The 25,541-nt window shown below is 37.0% G+C and overlaps 1 protein-coding gene across 23 annotated transcripts in view; it reads left to right on the top strand.

The window, feature by feature from the left end:
- Nucleotides 1-25,541, top strand: part of NRXN3 (neurexin 3) — a 1,550,403-nt gene that overhangs the window by 1,178,876 nt on the left and 345,986 nt on the right. For all 23 annotated transcript variants that reach the window (XR_004820137.1, XM_035728036.1, XM_035728032.1 and 20 more), the window contains one exon: nucleotides 15,246-15,427. Coding sequence is in view for 22 of the 23 variants with exons in the window: in XM_035728036.1 (XP_035583929.1) it covers nucleotides 15,246-15,427 (182 nt within the window). In the remaining variant the exon portion in view is untranslated. The remainder of the gene's footprint in view (nucleotides 1-15,245; nucleotides 15,428-25,541) is intronic.

Here is a 25,541-nt window from a genome sequence, read left to right as displayed (position 1 = left end):
GGGAAGTGACTGCTGTTTATTTGCAGAATGTCATATCTGTACTGTTGAATCAATGCTAAATTTATCATATTAGAACTAAGAAGAGGGCCTGGGAAATTAGTTTTTATGGACTTGCAGCATGGCTTTTTGAATAGAAGCATAAGGCCAGGACCAGATGTATAGAAAGTACCTCGCTCCAGGACCTGGTGACTAGAGAGCAGTTTTTAAAATAGGAATAATGCAGTCACCTTCCACAAGGTGCATGGTAAAGAATGAGTAAGAAAATTGTTTTCGTCATCAGGTTCTGGAGCATAGGCACACTTTCAAGAGATGTGGGGAGGTGTTGAGGGGAGACAGAGAGACAGAGATGGAGGATGTGTTTGAAATATATTTAATTAGGCAGGAGAGATGAGAATCGCCAAGTATTAGCATAAGGCAATTGTCTTGCTAAAAGTAATAAAGGAAGAAAAATAGAAGCTATAAGCTGAAGCTTTGACAAAGGGGATAAAATATTAAGAAAATGAGTGCTAATGTTTTCAGAGGAAATCGGTTTAAAAAGTAAACTGGAAACTAATTACCCAAATATTATATAACAATGCAATGATGTGTTTGTCCATTGGTAAAAGATGAGGGATAAAGTTTTATTGAGTGAATAATGAAAAATGGCTTTGTCAACCAGGAGTTGACCTTGATCCATTTTGGTCTCTTATGTGACTCTTGATTATAGACTGTCTTTGTTTTAAGAAGAACAAAACCATCTGGCCTAATACTCCCAGAGATTTATTTTATTTTATTCAGAAGAACAGAAATGTATATTAAGCACAGTCAAATATTATATCAAATTGCCTTTCCTGCTCCAAGTTATACCCACAGACAAAACAAACACCATAAGCTCTCAGCAAGAAAGGAGCGCTAAGTTAGAGCCCACCACTTCATGGACTATTATGCAACCATTTAAAATGACAACTGATAATACAAAGAGGTTCAAAAACTATAACAGAAAAGAAATACAACGTTATGTAAGCCCTATCGTTACAACCATATGCAAACTATGCTTCTCTATAGCTGGAGCCAGCCCAGAGAAAAAGGCAAAGAGCTGTATGTTCAATGGGTATTATTTGGGCACAGCAATTGTACATAATCTTCCAGATCTTCCATGTGCCCAATAATATGTGCTTGGGAAATCACTGTGTGGGATCTGGGCACATTCTATGATGACACAATAGCACAGTCTCACTTGGGCCTTAAAACCATGGCATTGGTTCTTGGTAATCCTGGAGCTCTAACCAAACCCTTGACCATTATTTTTTAGGCACACAAATGTCAGTAACCCCCAAATTAAGTTGTCATTCTCATGCCCTAAGCAGTGCTTCCTTTTCTATCTATAATTTTAGTTGCCCAAACTTGAAAACTCTGAATCAACTTCAGTGCCTCTCTTTTCTCTTCCCCAAATATCAAATGGATCACCAGATCAATGCACTCTTCACGTCTTCAGGATCCATTCCTTCCTCTAATTTCTACCTCTCACTAATACAGGCTTCAGCTCACCTGTCTCATGTCCTGGCTTTGGCACTGGCCTTTACCTAGAGCCACGTGGATACACTTTTCTCCTTCCATCCTCCACACCATAGCCAAAGTTATTTTCCCCAAGCACAGATAAGGTCATGCTTTCCCAATGACCAAAGTAGTCATTTGGCTCAGGTCATGATCCCAAGGTCCTGGACTCCCTGCTCAGTGGGGAGTCTGCTTCTCACTCTGCCACTACCCCCTCCCCCCCACTTCCATTTGTGCAACACACTCTCTTTCAAATAATTAAATGAAATCTTATTAAAAATTTAAAAATTTTTTTTACTGATTGAGTGCTCTCTTTTGCTTCTGAGAATAGATTATTTTGACTATAATCACTTTTTAGTAAATTTTAAAGTCTTCTAAAGCTGGTCTTTCTTTATTCTTCCCTTTAAAATTTTCTTGGCAAATCTTACGTACTTATTTTTCTTTATGAACTTAAAAAGAAATTGAGATTCTGTTTAGAGGTGTTGTAAAGATTAACATGTTTATTGATGTATTCATATTTTCCTTCAGTAATATCATATGTATCTTCATATATATGGACATGTTTTATGTGCTCCAAAAATTATACTTTCCTTTATATAGCTTTTCTTTGTATAACTTCTTGTTGCATTATTTTAAAATATTTTATAGATTTTTGTTATTGTGGGATTTCTCTCTTTTGTTTCAACCTGGTAGTTACTATTATTAAAACAAACTCTTGTTTTTTTTTTATTGTAGTAAAATATACAAAATGAAAAAATTATCATTTTAACCATTTTCACGCACACAGTTCAGTAACATTAAGTACATTCACACTGTTGTATAATCATCACCACAATCTCCAAAGCTTTTTCATCACCCCAAACTGAAACTGAAACTGTGCCTATTAAACAATTGCTTCCCATCCCCCTCTTTTCTAATAACCACTATTCTACTTTCTATTTCTATAAGTGGAGTCATGAGATACTTGTCCTTTTGCATTTGGCTTATTTCACTTAGCATAATGTCTTCAAATTTCATCATGTAGTAAGTATCGGAATTTCATTCCTTTTTAAAGCTGACTCCACTGTGTGTATATACCAGTATTTTATTTTGACCATTTATTCAATCAGTACATTTGGGTTGTTACCATTTTGAGGCTACTGTGAATAATGCTGCTTTCAGTGTGGCTCTATGCATCTGGTTGAGTCCTTGTCCTTGTGTGTGTGTGTGTGTGTGTGTGTGTGTGTGTGTGTGTGTGTTATGCACTTAGGAGTAGAATTGCTGGACGATATGGTAATTATAATTATATATTGAAGTGTTTGAGGAACTCTCATAGCATTTGTTAACAGGAGCTGTACCATTTTATATTATCACCAACAGCACAGAAGGGTTTCAATTTCTCCACATCCTTGTCAACACTTATTTTCTGTCAGTTTGGTAATAACCACTTTATTGAGTATGAAGTGATAACTCATTAGGATTTTGATTTGTATTTCCCTCATGATTAGTGATGTTAAATATCTTTCTATGAGCCTATTGGCCATTTGTATACCTTTGGAGAAATATCTATTCAAGTCTTTTCCCCATTTTGTAACTGGGTTGTTTTGTTGTTGAGTTGTATGAGTGGTTTATATATTCTGGATATAAATCCCATATTGGATATATGATTTGCAAATATTTTCTCCCATTTTGTGGCTTACCTTTTTTATTGTTGATAGTGTACTTTAATGCACAAGTTTTTCATTTTCAAAGTTTAATTTATCTATTTTATTCTTCTGTTGCCTGCTCTTTTGATGTCATATTCAAAAAATTTTCCAAATTCAGTATTATAAAGCTTTTCTCCTATGTTCTCTTCTAAGAATTTTATACTTTTAACTCTTACAGTTAAGTCATCCATCCATTTTGAATTAATTTTTGAAAATGCTGTAAGCATCCAACTTCATTTTTATGCATATGGATATATATTTTTTTCCAGAATCTTTGTGAAAAGATTCTCATTACTCCTTTGAATGGTCTTGGTACCCTTGTCAAAAATCATTTGACCATCTATGCAATGGTGACAAGCTATTAATTTTTATGTATTTATTTTATATTGGACCAACTTATCAATTGATCTCATTAGTTTTAACTTTTTTTTAGATGAGTTACTAGGGAGATGTATGTATTCAATCATATCTTTAAAAAATATTGTATTCATTCCCAATATGTTACAACTTATTTCATTTTATTGCTTTATTGTTTTAGTAAGAACTTATAAAACAGTGGTGAATAATATCACAATAATGAACATCTCTATCTTCTTGACTTTAATGGCAAAGGCTATATAATTTTACTACTTAGTATGATGTTGCAGTTTGTTTTTGATAGTCCCTATCATATTTAGAATGCTTTTTTCAATTCCTATTTTGAGTAAAATTTTTGAAGGAATGACTGCTGAGTTTTTCAAGTGCTTTCTAAAGTCCTAAATAAAATTACATTCTAATTCTACATTAATTAGGTGATATAACAAACTTTGCTAATAGATACCTTTATGTTGAGATACACTATTTCTCATAGTCCTGGAATTGTATATTATTCTTTTAATGTACCATTGAAGTATATTCAGAAAAAATCTTTAATCAGTATGCATAAGTGAAATTAGTCTAGTGTTTTGTTCTGTTTTCTGTGTATTTATCAGATATTGGTATTACAAATATGTTGAATTTGTAAATGATTGGGGGAGATTTCTAACCTTGCCTGTGGTCTGGTAGAATTTGAGTAACTTAGGAAAGATGTTTTCTTTGAAAGTTAAATAAAACTTACTTGTAAAATCATCTAGTATCTTTTGTACCATCTGTATCTTTTAAATAGTACAATTTGAATCACCTTTCCAGTGGTTTCTGGGTCATTAGTCTATTGAGTGTATCTCCTTTTCCTTAGAAACTTTTGGCAAATCATAGTTTTCCTAGAAGTGATCAATTTCTTCTATTTTTAAAATATATTTATCTAAAGTTGTATAAAATAGTCTTTTACATATTAATATTATCTATATCTATGTTTATATCCGCTTTATAATTTCTACTATAATATTTTTTTCTCTTAATTTTTCTTACTTTTGGTTTTTCAGGGTTTTATATGCTTTCTTTGACATTTTAAAGTATAAGCTTTGGGGTTTTTTTTAAACTCTTCTATTATTTGTTTTAAATATGTTGGGTAAATTCCAGCTTTTATTAATCATCACACACTAGCTTATTAATTTTATTTATTTTCATAATCATACCATAAGTTGAAAGTTCAGTTCATTTATGTTCATTTCCTTTATTATTATTTAGGACATTTTCTTCTGAGTAAAGCTTCATCTGTAGTTTATAGGACTTGATATAAAGCAGTCTCTTTTCATTAATATTCTAATTTGGGGGGATATATATAATATATATATGTTCTGTAGAAATCATTAAGGATTTCTTTATCAACAAGAACATGATCAGTTTTACTAGTGCTCCAATTTGAAATGTATATGAATCACTGAATGTGCTCCGTAGGTTAAATTTCTGGGTAACTTATCACTTAATCATCTCAGTCATCCTTTGCCAATATCTTTAACAAACACTTACGTGCCCCTTTGTGTTCCAGGCACTGTGATAGTTCCCAGGAGTTCTTTTTTTTTTTTTTAAGATTTTATTTATTTATTTGAGAGAGAATGAGAGAGAGAGCATGAGAGGGGGGAGGGTCAGAGGGAGAAGCAGGCTCTCTGATGAGCAGGGAGCCCGATGCGGGACTCAATCCCGGGACTCCAGGATCATGACCTGAGCCGAAGGCAGTCGATTAACCAACTGAGCCACCCAGGCGCCCCCCCAGGTGTTCTTTACTGTCAAAGACTTTTCTAGTTGTGAAAGAAAGAAAATTTCAACTCGCTTAGACTAAAAGTTAGCTATTAAGAATTTTCTATGAGACAAAGTTGCAACTTCATAACACAGGCCATTAAAACCAAGTCCTGAAGAGATTTTCTATGTGTGTCCAACTCTTGATTCAACAGTTTGACTTCACTCTTTGGGTCAGGGTTTATTTTTTTCCAAGTTTTTTCCTGTGGTAGGAAATGTGGCCATGGCAGCTATGTGCTCCTTACGATATAACTCTTATCATCAGAGAAATTGATGGAGTGTTCCTCTTCTTCCAGGTTACAAAAATAATAATAATAATTCAGTGAAATGCTCCAATTGGTCCAACTTGGGCTTATTTATCACACCTTAGCTAATCAGCTGTACGTAAGGGGCAAAATCTGTTAAAGACTTTTAAACAGTTTCCATTGAAATCACATGATTGGTATGGGATAAAAGAGTCATTTCTATATGAAAGGGCTTACTGTTGCAGGACAAAGGAGGAAGATGTACTTGGAATAGGGAATAATTAAATTCTACAGATACCAAAACTTAGGCATCTCTTCACTTTGAGGTGATCACCATAAAACAGAAAAACTAAATTATTTCTAGAATTCTGTATAGTGTACATGACAGCTATTTTGATCCTTATTGCCACTTTTTGAGATGAGAAGGTAAGAGAAGTATCATCAACTCTTAATAAAGGAGAAACTGAGGCATGGCGAAGCTAAATGATTGTTACAGAATAGGAGAGGGGACCATAATAGTTGAAATTTCTTCCTTTTGCTTAATTCTGACATGGGTTCTGTGATTAAGGATCTGTATCTCATAGAAGTAAGATTCAATACCCTTAGAAATATTAGCTAACTATTCCAGGAAATTCATGATTTATGAATTAGAGCCACAAATACACCAAAGTCATGTTTATAGTCCCTGGTTCCTTGAAAGTGTGAAGTCCATATAAATCCAGCATTTAAATCAAAGCGCTAGAAATAAGCAACTGCTCTTCATCTGTATTTCTTTTTCAGAGAATATTCAGGACTTAGAAATCCCTTGATTGCTCTTATTAGGGAAGGTATTTCAAAGCTGTGGAATAAAAAGAGGAAAAGGAAGCAGATGAATTCACTCTGAACCTCCCTTTTATTCTATATCCCATGAGATGTCATCAGAAGGAATGAGTTTCTAAAAAAATGCTACAGAAAAGTCTGATGAGTAATTATAAAATGATCAATTTTATTTTTCTTTTCATTCATTTATATTTTGCCTAGGGACAAATGTATATATGGTCTTTGCCCAGTGATATGTAAAATAGAATAATGACATGGCTATTCTTAAATAGGTTGCATTGCTTTTCTACTGTATATTCTTGTTAGGTTAAATCTATTATGTATTCATATATATGTGTATGCATATATATGTATTCATATATGTATGTATGAATATTACTAAAAACAGTTTGACATGTGATTTAGGAACTGAGGGGTAACATAAAACATTTTGATGAAAGATAGGTGTGCTTTTCTTCTCTGAGCCTGCCAAAAATTCACCAAAGAAAAATTATTCAAACATATTTGTGGTTAGCTTTCTTTTATAAATTGGAAGCTCTGTTCTCCACCTGGAAAGTGTTGTGAACCCTAATTGATGAGCATTTATAAAATTTTTCCACATTGAGATGAAATGACAAAAAGCTAAGAAGGATTAATGGGCAGATACCTGAATGACAGTGTGAAGATCTGAAAGTATAGGTGAGCCAGGTTTTATTGATTAACTCAACAGCATTTATTTCCTGAGCATTCAGTGTTGATAGAGAGATAAATTAAACAGCCCTGTCCTCCAGGAGCTCATGGTACAGAAGAGTTCTGGATTTTCATTTTGTTTGACAATAAAACTTAATATTTATTTCCTCAAACCTGAACACTGTGCAGTTTCCTAGGACTTACTTTGTTTTGCTATAAGAAACAAGCTTGGTTATGAAAGTTAAATTAATACTGGCTGTGAGATATTCTCTGAAATAAACCTCATATAGAGTCCACCCCTTCAGAATTTAGATTTTTAGGATTGTGGTGTAATTAATGAAGAGCAGCCTATTGTCTGACTTTGCTTTATATACTTTGCAGAAAACAAGCTCATATTAAGCCACTGTCATTTAAAGAAAATAAAATGATCACCCCTATACTGTCATTTCTATCGTGAGAGCATTGAGTTTCCATCTTGTTTGTGGTTTTGTTTTGTTTTGCTTTGCTTTACTTTTGGGGCACATGTTAGGAAGCCATTGTCCTCATGTTCATTGCCATCTCTTTACTCAGGTACACAGGTAAAGGTAAAAGGTGAGCATGTTAGCGATACAGCTTGGCATAATGAAAAGGATGTAGGTTGTTGAGTTAGGTAGATCTCAATTAAATCCCCAATTCTACTAGATCTTAAACAAGTTATTTCACTTCAATCTACAGCTTCCCTCATCTTTAAAACTGGGAAAGTAACTGTTATGGGCTGAACTGTGTGTCCCCAAAATTCGTATGTTGAAGTTGTAACCTCTAGTATCTTAGAATGTCACTGTAATTAGAGACAGGGTCTCTAAAGAGGTATATAAATTAAAATGAGGTCTTCGTGAGTGGGGAGGGAGGCAGGGTTGCTAATCCACTATGACCGGTGTCCTTTTAAGAAGAAATTATAGGGCGCCTGGGTGGCTCAATTGGTTGGGCAACTGCCTTCAGCTCAGGTCATGATCCTGGAGTCCCAGGATCGAGTCCCACATCGGGCTCCCCGCTCAGCGGGGAGTCTGCTTCTCCCTCTGACCCTCTTCCCTCTCGTGCTCTCTGTCTCTCATTCTCTCTCTCTCAAATAAATAAATAAAATCTTAAAAAAAAAGAAGAAATTATACATGGGTAAAGAGAGGTGGCCATGTGATGACACAGGGAGAAAATAGCCATTTTTGAAAAAAATCAACCTTGCTAACACATTAATATCAGAATTCTAGACTCCAAACTTGTAGGAAATAAATTTCTTTTGTTCAAGCCACCCAGTTTGTGTTACCTTTTTATTTATTTATTTATTTATTTATGTATTTATTTTTAAAGATTTTATTTATTTATTTATTCATGAGCAATGAGGTGGGGGGAGAGAGAGAGAGAAGCAGGCTCCCAAGGAGCAGGGAGCCCGATGTGGGACTCGATCCCAGGACCCTGGGATCCTGACCTGAGCCGAAGGCAGACGCCCAACCATCTGAGCCACCCAGGCGCCCTGTGTTACCTTTTTATGGTAGCCCTAACAAACTAATACAGCAAAGATATCTAAAGTAAAAGGTATAGGAATTTGAAATATTGTATTATAGTGTATTATATAATAAATGATTCATACATATAGTTAGCAGAAGCATCAATATTAGTATTAACATTAGTATATAACTAGTACTGTTAAGCACAGAGATTTGTGAAAAAATTAATTGCCCCAAACAAACAACAACAGCAACAATAACAATGAGTTTTTGAAACTTCTTTTTTAAGCAAGGGGAATTTAAATGTATCCCTGGAAGCCTTATTTTTAGATCACTTTCAGTGGGGAAAACATTTGTAAGGTCTATCACTAATCAGTTTTTTCCCAGTGGAAGAGACCTGGAATATGATGAGTAAAAATAACTTTGTAAAAAAATCTTTGATGTAATGTGTTTCTAAAAATGTCATTATCTCTAAGACTCAGAAAATGTCATGTGTTTGTTAGCAGTCATGAATGTGCCCAGAAACTGATTTTATTTTACTCGGAATTTGGGGAAGTACAGGTGTGATGAGAAATCATAGCAGGAGGCCATCACAATTGTTGGTATCAGTTTTGGAAATAGCATAATTATTTGGCTCCTCTGAAGATCCCCTGGAAAATTCATGATAATATTCCCATGAAAAGGTCCAACCAAGCATCTTTGCCAAAATAGGGCTTGTACATGTAATCATCCATGAAGCATGGTTCTTTTTTATAATACTTACTACCAGAACTAAACAGTAATATACTTCTTTATTTCTAAAAAAAATAGGTTAATAGGTAGAATTTTATTGGTTTTGTATTTTTCTCCCACCAGCTTCTATGGAAGCTTTGACATTGGATACAATATATATAATTCACCCTGTGCACAAGTTTGAGTTCCAGTATCACCAAGCAGATTTTTGTACCAAACTGAACGAGTATTGGTTCTGCTAAGAAGTCTTTGACTTGCAGTTTTTCTTCCAGAATACTGGAATGTGCTCTGAAATGTTGCCTCTGTGTTTCCTGGCTTAATGCCCTTTGGTTTTAATCATTCTTCTTTCAAGAAAGAGGAAAAAATGGACCCAGATTGAGGGAACCCTCATCTGCCTTAGCACTGTTTAAGAAATGGGGCTTGGCTCTCCCTGATTATATATTTGACTCTTAGGCGGTGTTGTCAGTTTCTCAGTTAGCTGAGCAGTAAATCTGATCATTTCTTTGCCAAAGATAAAGGATGTTCTTTAAAATAGATGAAATTTCTCTCCTAGCGTTCAGTCCCTTCAGTTTTGCTTTATTTAAGGCTTCTTTATCATCAGTTTTGGTGTTTATTTCAAAAAATTCAGAGTCGACAAAATAGATCATAATAAACCATCCATTCAATAAATGCATTGCAGGACTGTTTGTAAAATCTGTATCACTTACTTTGTACTCCCTAGAGGCTTCCTCTGTAGTGCAGAGGTTTTGTTCATAGTTTCCTATCCGCTATTCACTTCCTCCTTCTTGTGGAGCTCTTGGTCCCCATGGATTCCTTTTGGGAAGCTTCATGCTATGGGCCCACAGGACAGCTAGATGAGGGCAGAGTCAAGGAAGGGGCACACTGGTTCTACTCTCAGCTTCACCACTTAACACCAGGTCCAGTCACTTAATCTCCTGAGTCTTTATTTTCTGTTTTATTCTAACGAAAATGTTTACCATTGACGCTTCAGTGGGTACTGGGGGAAGAAGGCAGCAAATGAGATACTCCCAAAGAAAACAATCTGAAAACCATTCAGTGCTATGAACATAGAAGGTCCTGCTGTGATGAATACTCCCCAAAACAGCCAGGGGTGTGTGCAAGAGGAACCATAGAGCAAACTGAGTAAAAGAAATTGAGAAACTTTTTTTTTTTTTCCAGACCATCAGTCATTTTGAGATCCTTGAGCTTTATGTCTCTATTTGCTAGGAGAGTTATGTGTCATTTCCGAGTCTTTCCATTTTGGTTTTGTTAGCTATCTGGTTAATTGATCTGAATAAAAGATAGTTTTAAGTCAGTAGCAATAACTGCATCTACAGGTGTGATATATTTTGTCATTTATTTTCCAAAAGGATTTACCACTTCACAGTAAAGAACACAAATGTGGATAGAGTTGATGAAAGTGTAATACAATAGAAATAAGGAATGAGGGGCCTGAATAATAGTGGAAGACAGATATATTACCTTGGCATCATGAGATTTTATACTAAGTTCTCAGGCAATGTTCAAAGAGCACTGGAGGAGTTTGATTTCTTGTTTCTTACCCTGGTTTACTTATCAGATGGTTTGCACAGAAAGAATTATATTTATTTTATTACTTAATTTATTATTCTACATGCTATATTTGTCCATGAGTAAATTATCTAGTTCTCTTTAAATTTAATTTTCTCAGGTCTCCCCTGGGAGATGCTTGCATTGTTCCATTTTAACACCAACCAAAAACTATTTCGGGGAAAGCTGATTTGCTTTGTTTTCTTTCTTTTTTAAAAAACATAAATAGACAACCAACATTATATTTAGATGAATTTCTGGAGCCTTTTATCTGTAATTATTTGATGGAAAAAATAATAAATTAATTCCAGGTAGTTTACTATGTTTTCTAACTAAACTTTCCTTACTTCTTACACACACATACACATATGTATGTATATATTATTTTTATATCGAATATAAATCCTAAATAGGTCTATGATTCTATTTCTATTGGTAATTGCCAAAAAGAAATAATATGCTACTTGGATATAAGAATAGAAAACAGTGTCATAATGGCAGGACCATGAGGTTAAGAAGTCAAAGCTACAATAGTAATAATTATCCAAATGGTCTAAATAAGGACATGTTAAGTTGCCATCAATAATTATATTAAATTTTAGTAAAATAAGCAGTAATATGTGCCACAGGTTTAAGAACTATTTCTTGGGGAAATGTATGACCTGGAAAAAATTTTATCTTTTATTGTCCTTGAGAAACCATCGATCATCTATTTAATCAGTTTGTTGTATAACTACATAAAGCTATTCCCCAGGACTTCTTCATGATCTAAGTGGAGCCTGTCCTACCCTCTTCTTCCCCCCAACCAATTCCATACACAGAATACACCCCAAAAGATACATATTCATACCCTAACATACCTGGCTCTGCCAAAATCACCATCAGCCCCATCACAGTAAATAGCTTGCCAATTAAAATACAATAAGCCAAACCCATTTTTTGGTGCTTTTGAGACAAAAGAAGTTGTGTGTTAAATAACATGTCAAATTTGTTGACTGTTTGAAAACGGTGTGTATACATATCTTGGTTAATGGTGACAGTGTGGAGATTTCATTCCTGAAATACTCTGTTGGTGGAACTCAGCAATCTCGGCGGCTTCCAAACTTGCAAATCCTGCAATGTTGAATGGTCAAAATGCCACCATAGCAGTTTTTCTTCAGTTGAATTGATCACTTTTTGCTAGCAAGCAGGAAATTCATCATTCTGATTGTTAATAACTGGAGTATGATCTTCGTACCAGCATACTTAGCACAGCGAGAAACCAACAGGCAGAGAAACTAGGCTCAGGGGAGCAAGCATGTGATGTGGTATTGCATGGCTTGGAAATGAAAATCTTTAATGGATTAAGGAGGGTTCTTATAGTTCTTAGGATGTGCCCCAAATGTTGATTTGTAATCCACATTTTAAAATAAGAAATTAACTTTTTAATTTGAAAATGTAAAGCAAAATAAGTCCATGTTCCCCCTAGGACTCTAGGCATTTTATATTAAAATAAACAGAAAGTGTACTTGCAAGAAAGCAAAGCTAACTAAAGAGGGGGAAAAAATAACAGGTTTTCAGAATAGAAAGTTGTAAATATTAATTAACTTCCTTTAAAGCCAACATTGACTATGGGAGCATTCAGGGTCTTTATTTACCCTTACTAGGAAATTTGATACCAAGAATACATATTTTTAGATTTATTTCCACATGGCAGAATAAGCCAATATGCTAAGGACTTTGTACTTTTTTGCCCTTTTCATCTACAAAGTTAGAATTATCTAACATAGTGGCATCCTAAATTCAGAACAACAAAAGCAAGCAAAATAATTTTTAAGGCTGATTTTTGATCTACCTTGAGATTATTATAGTGAGGTTTTGTTCTTTATTTAAAAATTAAAGCCATGATGACCTCCTAACCACTATATATAAGAAATTGTATACTTACCTTTTAAAATGTTCTTCCTCTTTATAGTCTTTATTGAGAATTACTGAACAGTCAGTGGATAAAAAATATGAACAGAATAGAAGGTTTGTAAATTTATTTGTATGGTTAGAAGGCCAGACTAGCTTTTGAAAATATGCCAGGTTTGGGGGCTATGGCTTTGTTTTCATTCCATTTTGGTCTTATAGGAAAATGTGAAAAGAATAAAGTATAGTCAATTTTGCACCACTGGTATAGTTCATTGAATAATTTTATTAAGCTATAATTGGCATATGGTGAGGACAGGCTTTTGGAAGCAGGAGGGAAAGCTGGAGACTTAAAGAGGTGCCATTTATGTAAGTCAGGTGCTTGGGTCTCTATTTCCAAACATTGTTAACAAATGAAATATCCCATAGAACTGTTGTGAAGATCCAGCTAATGAATTTGAAAAGGTTTATTTAAACTGTAAAACACCAGGCATAGGTGTTGCTGTTATCAACTGTGGACTTGCTCTTTTTGTAACAAAATGATAAAATTATTTCCTGATAGAGTATGGATTTATCATATTTATTTAAATATGTAGCAGAATCCACTACATATTTAGGATAAAATAGGGTAAGATTTTATAAATTGCCACAAAATGTCACAGGCTGATTTGCATTTTTGGTGATTCTATACATTGATCACTGAGTAACCTTCAGTTTTCCAAATAAAGAATAAAGAGGGTGGCGATGACATATGTAATCATCTACAGGAAAGGGAATTATTTAAATTCTTCACAGATGGATAGATAGCAAGGGTAAATCATTATGTCCACATTTCTAAGTTTAAGAAGCATTAGGGTATCTGTGGATGGTGAGGAGCAGATATTGTTTTGCATATAGCATTAATCATAAACTTTCCATACCACAATCCCAAATTCTCCAGATGACTGTGGAGGTCTTTTCAGACACTATCCAAACAGGATTGAGACATTCATAAAAGGAAGATAATGTTATGCTACACGTAATATACAAACTGAGCATATTGGAAAGACTAGAATAGTGACCTTTCAAAAAGGACAAATTAGATTCTATCTGCCTCAGAGTATAATGTGGCTTAGTGCTTAAAATAAGGATGACATATGACATATACTCCTAATTCTAGCCTCATAGCAGTTGACTTTATTATTTCTAAATAAGCTGCATAACTCATTTTTTCTTCACACAACATAATTCAATCCGATATTCCCTGTAAACTAAATGTGAACCAGTGCTGGAGATTTTTAGTGAAGTTGAAGAAATCTGAACGCTTATCTAATGCTGCTTTAAAATAGTTTCAAGGATTGGACCATGTTCAGTGGGAACACACAAGAAGATCTGCTGCCAAATATTCTTTGAACTTTGAGATGAGTAACATATGGAAGTACTCACTACGGGTAACATACATAAAGCCATAGAAACTACAATGATGTAGTCTGTTCTGGGTACCAAATCTAAATGCTTTCCTCCAAATTTAGATTTAAAAACTTATTTTTAAAAACAGACTTTTAAAACTTATGAGATGCAAATATTTTCTTTATTTTTCTTCCTGTTTGTTTTCTATGTATTTTTAAATTAATATATTCTTACTAATCCCTGGCTTTGTAAATAATGAGTGAAAAGATGGTAAATACTAAAAACACTGATAAATCCACTATTCATAAGTGGCAATACCACTTATGTTCCAAATTCATCACTGTGAGATTTTTTTTTCTGTGTCTTCTATATTCCCTTTTTGAAATTGAGTTTGGAAAACAGAGGGAAGCTGTTATATAATACCAGATAAATACCATCACTAGGGAAATAAATTAATTTTTAAAAGGCTTCTGGAATTAATTTTTATCACATATTTTACAGCAACATAATAGTGAAATAGGCCAATGCAGAACTTGGTTTTCTCAGGCTCTAGCCTTCTTTTCTGTGGGGGTGCTCGCAGGTCCAGGTGTGAAAAGAATGATGGCTTTGGACTTACACCTTACCTCTGGTGAGGCATTCCCGGAACTGCTCCCGGCCCCACAGGCCAGAATGTTCTGAGAGCTGAGATGGGGGGAACTAGTTTTCTATCTCATGCCTGTCCTAGCCGAGATGGAAAATTAACTCTGCTGTTGAGGAAATCAGGAAAGTTGTCCATCACCACATACCCTCGCTCTCAGACAAGGCATGTTATTTGCCGTCTGCCATTATACGCAGGAACTGAAGATGTTCAGGATGTCTCTCGCTAACATCTGCTTTGTTATTAACTCATTTTGCCTGCATCTTTAATTTGGGGTGACAGCCGCCTTGCGAGACTTTGGATGCCATCCCTCTCAGTAAGCAAATAACGGCATGTGGGGGCCATCTCCTCTCCGCAGTGGTCTGTGCAGAGCCTCCACAGCGTGCCTGCAGCTGGCGATGCACAGTCCATGCCCTGATGGCTCCCTCTCTCCTTGCTTTCGCAGCTGGCGCTACGTACATCTTTGGGAAAAGCGGAGGCCTCATCCTCTACACCTGGCCGGCCAATGATCGGCCCAGCACACGCTCTGACCGCCTCGCCGTGGGCTTCAGCACCACCGTGAAGGATGGCATCTTGGTGCGCATCGACAGTGCTCCGGGCCTCGGTGACTTCCTCCAGCTTCACATAGTGAGTACCAGGCCTGGGCCTGGATTTCTTTGTCTTCCTGCTGGTGTGAGTCGGGGAGCCAGATTAACGCAGCGGAACATTCTAGATAGACTCGGCAAAGAGGCACATGATTATAAGAATTGCCTAGGTGTGTTGTAGCCATATCCCAGGGCTAGCCCTGGTGTCAAGCCTCGTTTGTACCCTTAGACGTGAACCTTGATCCCCATGGGGTACTTCGGGGATAAAAAATGAAAAACTCTTTCAGTCCAGACACCCAAACCACTCAGCTGTGTGGTTTGGCCTGTCATGCAACGTTTAGCAGACTGCCTACATGTAAATAAGAGATTTACCTGGTACTTTGCCTTCACCTGTTGCAAGTAGCAAAGCCCACATGGGTGGTAATAACCTCCTATGCTAGGGGTCAGTAAAGTGTTTCTGTAAAGAGGCAGATGAGCAAGTATTTTGGGCTTTGCAGGTGATACAATCTCTGTCAGAGCCTCTCAGTTCTGCCATTATAATGTGAAAATGGCCATAGATAACATGTTTTTAATAAATGTGTGTGACTATATTCCAATAAAAAAAGGCAGGCTGCAGACTCTACTTTGATGACCCCTACCCTAGGCTGCAAACTTCCTCATACAGGTGTAAAGAACATGTGATAAAAACCGAGGCCAGGGTGGGTGGGGCAAAAAGGAAACAGCACAATAACCCAGAATTGTTAGATTCATGTGTATTGTATATCCAACATTTTGTTTGTATATATAAGCCCAATAGGACTGCAACCTCAGTCACTGCAGATTGTGAAGAACACAGTGCAATTCTAAGAAATTATAATGATTTGGAGGAAAAAATTACTTTGTTATGAGGATAGAAAATATTTTTATAGCAACAATTAACCCATTTTATCACCTGTGCAGTCTGCAGTTAGGAAAGTAGGCTAAAGAAGGATATGATTCTCATCCATAAGCACCAAAAGTGCAGCCACCAGGAGCAAAGAGAGCAATTGTTCTCATTAGTTAGCAATGACAAGGCCAGAAAGAATGGATTTAATTTGGAGCAATAAGAATTCAGTTTAAATAGCAGGGGGAAAAAGCAGTTAAGAGGAAAGATCAACTGGGGATTACCACCAACCTCCAAAAAAGGAGGAAAAGGAACATTTTACTGGGCATCTTTGAATCTGAGTTTTGCTAATGTGCTGGTCTACTGAGGAAGCCAGAGAGTGGAATTTTATGGCTGGTCTCCAGAGTGGAGGTGGCTGGCTGGAACCACCAGCAGCCAGCTTAGCCTGCAAGCGCCACCCATCTCTAGCACCGGCTCTTCCAATACGCCTTGGAAACAGGAGCAGCTTCAAGTGTAAGGCTTGAGCTGGAAGCATGTCCGCCTCAGTGTGAGCCAAACCAGGCAAGAGTGCAGGGAAGGGCTGGTTAGGAATGATCACCTTCAAAATGTGAAAGAGGGGTCTTAACGAAGTTGTGAACCTTTATACTTTCTCAGATGCTTCAAGAACCATATGGTCCTATGAGCCTGAGCTTAAGCATTTTAGAAAGTCATGCCAAGGAGCATAGAGAAAAGCAGCCATAGTTTGTATGTTTTATCTTTATTTGGCCTCTAAAAACCACCATAATTTACAAAACTCTGTGAGATTTATGCTGCATATAACTTAATGACTATTTCATGGCAGCTATAACTAGGCTATTATTACCAGCTCGCCTGCATTTTCACAGTGATTTACCTTCTTTTTTGTTCAGTGTGACTTACTAAGAAAAAGATGATTTGGCACAGCCATGCGCATCTTTTTTTGAGTCAGATAATGTGCTACCAGTTTATCCACTTCTCCCCTTTCGTGTTTTGTAGAGCATCTCCACTTTTAAGAGAAATGTTTCTTATTTTCTGAAAGTTTACTTAAAATGTTTTTATAAAAGGGATATGAGGATCCTGGGAACTTCTAGGAGGAACTATAGCATTCTGTTTTAATATCTTTAACAGCAAAAAAAGAAGAAATTTTACATCAAAATATGTAGACCCACTTGGGGGGACCTTGTCCAGTGATGCTCTATCATTGCTTAAACATTCTAGAAAATCCCAACAGATTGCCCTTTATCAGTTGACATCATCTGACCTTCTTAGAGAAAAGAGAGACCCTACAATGTGGAGAAACCACATCCTTCTGGAATAGTCCTGACATGCTCATGACCCTCTTGAGCATGGGATCACTTCATTGGTCTAATAATTACAAACCAAACCTTGTCCCTACAATGTGGAGAAACCACATCCTTCTGGAATAGTCCTGACATGCTCATGACCCTCTTGAGCATGGGATCACTTCATTGGTCTAATAATTACAAACCATCTTTTATTCCCTAGTGGATTATCTCTGGTGTCTACCATAGGTAAAAACTATGTGACTATATTACAATCAAAATTCATTTATAAAAGCAGACTGCAGGCTGTACTTTGGTGACCCCTGCCCTAGGCTGCAGACTTCTTCATAGAGATGTAAAGAACCTGTGATAAAACGTGAGGTCAGACTGGGCAGAGCAAAGGGAAGGTTCCTTACCACATTCAGGAATAAAGGAATCCAAGTAGAAGATCAAAGAATTGATTCCAAAACCTGCTTCTTGTTTTGTACCTTTACATAGATGCACCAGGAAAACGAAGCCATCAATACCTACTAAGATACTTTTATGTGACTTTTACAATCTGTAAAATGCAGATTCGTTTAATGCACGTAGCTTGTTTCCTTGTACTAAAGAACATTGCTCAAAAAGAAAATAATTCAAGGACCATGAAGGAATGTGGAAAGGATTGGGCAGGAGGCAAAAGGATCCATTCCTGCTTGCAGTTTACCTAGAAAAGAGAAACCCACCAGAGGAAAAGAAGTGACGGCAGACACAGAGAGGAGAGGGAGGCAGGATGGATCTCAGGGGTAAGGGGAGGAAGGAGGGCACTGGGCCTGGGGAAGAGGACCTGTCCTCCTGGAGGTGTGCTCCTAGCAAGGGGTCATAGCTGGGAAACTTCATTCTTCCAGTGTGGCTGTTGATTGTGGAAACAACCAAGAGTACCTTGGCGCTACTTCTGATTGGTTGCCAAGCTCCTAAGCTGCTCAAAAACAAAGTATAAACTCAGTAATTAGCAAGTCCTAGGAATTCCTGAAGTGTTTTGAGCCACAGTAACTCTGTCCTCGGAACAAGCCCTTTTTACCCCCCACTTAGCCTATTTAAAGGAAGAGAAAATGCTCTTCCAAGAACGCCAAGGAGTCTGACCCTGAGGTGAGCACCCTTTCTAGAACAGACCTGCTTGCTGTGGAGTCCCCCGAGCGGGGATGGCAAAGAGGCTTCCTCTCGTCTGCCAGCTCTGAGGACCTCTCACTTCCTCACTTCAAGCTTTACAGTGTGTGGAAAGAATTGTGAGAGCATCAGGCAAATCTAGCAGATAGGAGTTCCGGCTTCCAGCAGGGGAATCCACCCCCTGAGCTGAAATGGGACTTTGTGGATGGATGCATGCTGCATGGATTACCCTTGCTCTAGGCTACCTGCAATCCTATCCCTGACCTTTCCCACTTCTTTCCCTTTGTCATCCTGAAATGCCCATGCATTAAAAACTCTTTTGGAAAATTGGAATCTTCTTAAACTCCTTCTCCACTGGAAGCCCTTGAATCATGTGCTAATTGGTTTAGTCGTTCATCTTTTATTTTATTCATTCAGTAAATATTTATTGAGTACTTACTACATGGTTAGCAAAGGGAATAAAATAGTTACCTATTTTACTAAAATCTCCAAACTTTTGGAGCTTAAATTATGCTAGAAGATACAGAAATTAGTTTTTGTTTTGTTTTGTTTGCTTTTTAAAATTGAAGTCAAATTAACATTCAGTGTCATATTAGTTTTAGGTGTACCATAGTGATTGGACAATTCTACACATTACTCAGTATTCACAATATTATTGCAATATTATTGACTGTATTCCTTGTGTTCTGCATTTCAGCTCCATGACTTAATTATTTATAACTGGAAGTTTGTACCTCTTAAACCTTTTTATGTATTTCATCCCCATCCCCTTCCCCTTTGGCCACCACCAGTTTGTTCTATTTAAAGTCTGTTTTTTGTTTGTTCATTTGTTTTGTTTTTTAGATTCCTTATATAAGTGAAATTATATGGTGTTTGTCTTTCTCTGACTTGTTTCACTTAGCATAATACCTTCTAGTTCCATCCATGTTGTTGCAAATGGCAAGATCTCATTCCTTTCTATGGCTGAGTAATACACTGTGCATATACACCACATCTTCTCCATCCAGTCGCCTATTGATGGACACTTTGGTGGCTTCTATATCTTGGCTTTTGTGGGTTTTTTTCTTTCTTTTTTATTATGTAGAACAACAGGTAGTCTGAGCAAACCGAAATGGGAAAAAAAAAAATGGACTGATAGTACATTCCCCACCTCTGTCTTGGTGCCCCTTTCTTTACATCAATTCTTCACCTGAAGGTACCAGTGCTTCAAATTAGCTTATGTTTCTTCATTTTTGGTTCACACTTCCATGATGCACTATTTTCTGTGTCACCTATTAATCGTAATATTAATGAAATCACAGATGAAACGTGTTTGGCAAAGGCAAAAAGATCTTTGCTTGCAATACGTATGCATGAAATGAAATTCCGTGGAGGGACAGTGTCTTAGGGCAGAGGGATTTGTAAAGAAATATTACTTCAAATATGTTTTGTCCATTGACATCTATTGTTGAGAAATTAATCTGCTCAATATTTGGAGAGAAGCTGCTATTATTTGCAAGTGACATCTGCCTGTTGACCTCTCATGTAGGCTCTATGAAGCTGTGTCATGTTACACTCACCTTCATTTATCCAATCAGTAAAAAATTGAATAAGACCAGAGAAAGGATTACCATGAAGTGCTTGCTATTCTCTCATGAAACTCTTGACAGCCTCCTTTTACCACCTACAAAATAGAAGGTCAGGCATAACTGGGCAACAATTAGCTTCTCTTTATGTAGTTAATACAGGGTGTAAAAGAGATATGCTATTAATTTCTTTCTCCCTGTGTGTAATTTACAGTAAATCCTCTTGGATTCATTTTTTAATTATGAACCTTTCAGGAACAGTGAAAATTTATGTGTCAGGGCATCTGTTTTGTTTGACAAGAATCTATAACCTTCTCCGACTGTTTCTCTCCTCACTTATAACGTAGATACTTAGATAAAACAGAGTAAGAGAAGAGAGAGGACTGCTGTACTGATTTACCCCCTTTTCATAATGGCAGAGTGTTCTCCTTGCAAAACTGCCCCCCCCACCCCAGGTAAAAGGCTCACAGTATTCTCTCAGTGCCATATTTGGGGAAATAGAATATTTATTAAGTTTGGTATGTACAGTATTGTTTTTCTATAATTTATAGCATTTGGAGAGACTCCTGGAGAATAAATGGGAGCAAAGCTGAATTGTGATAAACGGTCTCTTCCTCACATCTATTGCATCTATAAATTGCTGGCCCGGATGCCTCAATCGGCTGTCTCTGTGTGAGATATTTACAATAAACCATCAACATCTGCTGAGTTAGTCTTCAGTGAGGTTAGGTGGTTAGGTGTTACCTTAGATTTGTGTCTGGATTTGGCCAGTGGCAGAACTGGATTTGACTTAGGAAACTGTATATGGGGGAATCTGCAAGAGGAGTATAGAGAAATGTTGGCATTTTTGTGACTGGTAACACAAGTAGAGAGGGAAAGAGCAAGGAAACAACAAAGGTGTCCAACAGATGCAATTTTGTTTCCCACAGAGTGCTGTGCACTGCAGGTTGGCTCTGTATTCCCTTTCATTGCTATTTGTTCTTAGTGAAAAAGGCCTCTTTGGGTTTTCTGGGCTTAGGAGCTTTTCCAGATCATTAGCCACTTCTGTGGAGAGGGCCTGCTGGGGATCTTCTCTGCAGTTTCCAGCTTAGCCGTTCCATCGCGGCAGAACTGGAGAAGGTGGGAGAGGGGAGTGGAAGTGGGGATTTGATGAAGTGAGCACTTACGCAGGCTGGACCAGACACAGCTCCCTGCATGGGAGTTGGGGTGTGTTTTCTCCAAACTCTGTTATTCCCAAAGTATTTCTATCTAAATCTGTTTACTTTGATGGCACACTCGGTTTCGAGGGGCAGCCTGCCATCGTGGAAAAATGTATTTAATTCGAAATCAAAAAAGATGTGGATTTGAGTCTCAGCATCCGGTGAGCTCTTTGGCTATGAGCAGGTCATCATTGCCCTGGGCTTCACCTTCCTCTTCTTTTAAATGGGCACAAAAATTACTACACTACAGAGTTTTTCCTGAGGTTCAGAGGGAATAAAGTATTTAGGAGTTGTTTGTTGTCGACTAAAAACTTCACAAATGTAGGATGGTAGTTTTCTTGATGACATATCTGGAAGGTAATAACTTCAATAGAGGGAAAAAAAATTAGGGAAAGGAAGAGTGTTTTAAAATTAAAAGTAGAGTCTCATTTTTAAGTATTTTTAAAAGCCTGCCAAGACTATTTCTGAAAACAAATTCCTGTTTAATCTGATTGAAAGCAATTGTTTTTAAATTAATCAGATTCACAATTGAGACTTTTGGGAGTATCCCATAAGCACAAGGTGAAGAAGCCAGGTACCTCTGAGACAGACCTTGTTAGGTCAGTAGGATATGGCATGGAGCTTCCTTGGCATGTCGTTGTAGGGCATTTTGTCTCCATACAACACCACAAGGTGATGCATCGTGCTTTCACTGCCCTTCAGTATAATGTTCCAAAGGGCTAAGACATAAACAGCCTGGCCCTACCCTTGAGAATTAACAGAACCCAGAGAGGGTCCTTGCTGCAACCAGCGTCCTAATGAGGGTACAGCCACATTGAGTGGGATGAATAGCTGCCACCACCAAGTAAACTGGAAACTAAAAAGCACGTATACAAGTAAAAGCATTTTATAGACTTTGATTCCTCAAAATATGCAGGAAAAGTGAATGATAAATTTAGTGTATAGATAAAATATATAATAATGCAGTCATAAAAACTGAGTCGACAAAATGTATAGAAAATATTTCACGGGTGGTAAACCATGATGAGAAGCAGAGGCCAAATGGCCATATCTTTCTCATTTATCACTTACATCAGCGACTCTTTCACTGTTAACGGAATAACAGTCATGTTTCAGAATCCTCAGTGCATACCAAATAGGAATTTAGAAAATTTAGGATTCAGAGAATTTAGGTCATGAACATCAACTAGTGTATTTAAATTGAGTGTTTTTTATGTGCCAGGCAAAGTGCTACATTTTGGGGGTACTGTAATCAATATTGGCTCACAGAGAGCTAACAGACTTGAAAGACCACAGTAATTAAATTATGAGATATTAGGTTTCCTACACATTATGAGATGATGTATATAACACACTTGCATTGCTCCTGGCATATAGTGAGCTTTCAGTTATGGATAGCTTTTAATATCATTGGTAATTTTTCATCAGTTAAAAATAATTAAGTCAGAGAAAACAATATATTTTATTTTCCTAAATAACAGATAGACTTTAATCAGGTTTCTGAGATTGCAACTTAAGAGATACAAAATTCTGAGGAGAAGTCAGGGTGCTACTGATTTAAAGCCAGCCTCGTGGCATATATCCTAGATATACTGCATATATCCAGATAGCCGAACAAGTTCTGAATAGCAGAAGTTTTTTAGACATGTGAATTTGAAGTGCAGTAAGCAAGGCAAACTCTAGGTACCATCAAGTGAACGCTGGGACTCATACGACTTAATGGCAGGCCTACCTTAACACTGTCGGCTGGATGAGTTATCTCATTGACCCACCACTTACACTGTTACTAGTCATTACTCCTGGGGTATTGTTCACTGCAACAGGCAAGAAATAACTCATTGACTCCCTGAAGCTATAGATGATAGATTTTAGATCCCTGACTGCATTCAGAAGTCATGGAAGCTCAGCGTATTAATGGGGGAATTCATTAGCCACCCACTCCATAGCATCATATGCTTAGATCCTGATGCTGTCACTGCTGCTGTTTCAACTTGTTAGTGTGTTCCTGATAGATGGCAGAGGGAACTGTATAACTGTATTAGCCTCAAAGATAGTTCTGACAGCCATACCTGTCATTTCCCAGCCCGAGATGATACCTTTGGAGCCTGGAATCACTTAAAGACATTTAGATAAGCCCTGTTGATAGATCAAGCTAACCTTCATCCTGAAGTCATTTCATACTCAGGATGACAGGAGATGATTGGCAATTAAGTCTCTTATTCTATTCTTGACTCCTTAGCTAACCGCTTTTAATTTGGTTTATTTTTCTACTCTGTTTTCTATAAAATGACAAGTAATTTAATGACACAGATGATTATTTCCTACAATCACTTAGGACCATAAGTAAATCATCTTACACTACGACCATTATTATCACTTATACCACTAATATCGATTGGCAAACTACCAGGTACCAGACACTATGTAAGAATTCTGTTTACATCATCTTATGAACTCACAACAACTCAATGAGGTAGTCACTATTAATATCCTCACTTTATGAATGAGGCAACTGATGTTTAATGAAGCTAAAGAAATTTCCCAAGATAGCACTGAGCAGGCATTCAGATCCAGTTCTGACTCTTAATTACTATTATACTCCTAATGAAAGTTTCAGAGTAGAAAGTATAGTGGTGATCATTTTAATTCAGGATGTATTTGTGGAACAGCAATTTATTTGGGGTTGTTGGAGATATAAAGTTTAACATCAAGGAGAGAAAATAAAAATTGTACATGTGGCTGTTTTCAGACAACATCGGGTAGCTTCCAAGGAAGTAAGACTAGTATAGTTTGTAGTGATGAAGAAATGCAAACAGGGTGGGAGAGATTGTGGCTGATGGAACCTGAAGAAGGAACATGCTAGATGAAGATACCAGCCTGAGTCTTACCTCAAAGGAAGGAAAAACAGGGTATGTTCCCAAATTTGTGAGGCATTGAGTTTGACCAGAATAAATGTCTTGAGGGAATAGGCCAACAGTGTGGAAAAGCAGAAAAAGCATATGTTTTAGAGGCAAGTGGTCTGTGTTTCAAGATCTAGCTCTGCCTCCCAACCAGCTCTCTGGCCTTGGATGAATTATTTGATTGCTCTGTAAAAATGGAGATAGGAATAGTAGTAATGACACCTTGCAAGTCTGTGTGAAGATGTAAAATAACATATATGAAAATGCTTAATGAGTAACTGGTTTATGCCAAATCCATGACAGATATATCTTTAGTTTTGTTTGTTTGTTTTCTTTTGAGGTACTTTAGGCCCATAGTGGAGGACTTGAATACCATACTAACAGATTGCTTCTTAAAGTAATGAGAAAACATTGAAAGTCTATGAGCAGAAGATGAAATGCCCAAAGCTTAATTTTCAGAAAGATTATTTTGGCTCTGTTGAAAGAGTGGTTTTCAATGGGTTCAAGGAAAGTAGATAGCAGGTTATTGTTTAAGTAGTCCAGGAAAAACATTTTTAAGGACTTATTCCATGATGACTATCATAGGAAGGTAATGAAGAAGAAACAAAAGGATATTCATTTCAAAGAGAGAATCAGCAGGTGTTGCCAGCTGGTTGGATGGAAAGGGAGAGAAGTGAGGAATATCTGAGAGACTGGGAAGGTCAAATTTCATTAACAATAACAGTAAAACAGGGCACACATAAGAAAAACGAATTTTAGGATAAGGCGGTCAGAGTCTGATATTAGTGATGCAACATATACATAGGGCATCTGAGAGTGAATTTAGAAATTTCCAATTGGAAATGAATGATGAACTCAGAAGAGAGACGTGGGCAGAGGAAGGGACTTGAAAATTTGCAGCCTGAAATGACAAGGAAAACTGAGGCTTGCTTAGATCTACAGGGACATAAATGAGTAGGAACTTGTGAAATACGTACGTAACTTTCCAGAATGAAGGAGGAAAAGAGAGGAAGCTAAACAGAAAAGGCTAGAGGGTGAGAGAAAATCTAGGTGGTGAAGTCTTACAGAGGTCCAGAGGATTAAGAGAGGGTTTGCAAACACAAGTAGCTGTAGAGCTAGCTTTTCCGTACCTTTTAGTCACACCTCTTTTATGTGCCATCGGTTTGCGGGGATGTCTTCTTTGT

This window comes from Zalophus californianus, chromosome 6, assembly GCF_009762305.2.
Source record: "Zalophus californianus isolate mZalCal1 chromosome 6, mZalCal1.pri.v2, whole genome shotgun sequence".
NCBI lineage: Eukaryota > Metazoa > Chordata > Mammalia > Carnivora > Otariidae > Zalophus > Zalophus californianus.
This window is presented reverse-complemented; position numbering and strand designations above follow the sequence as displayed.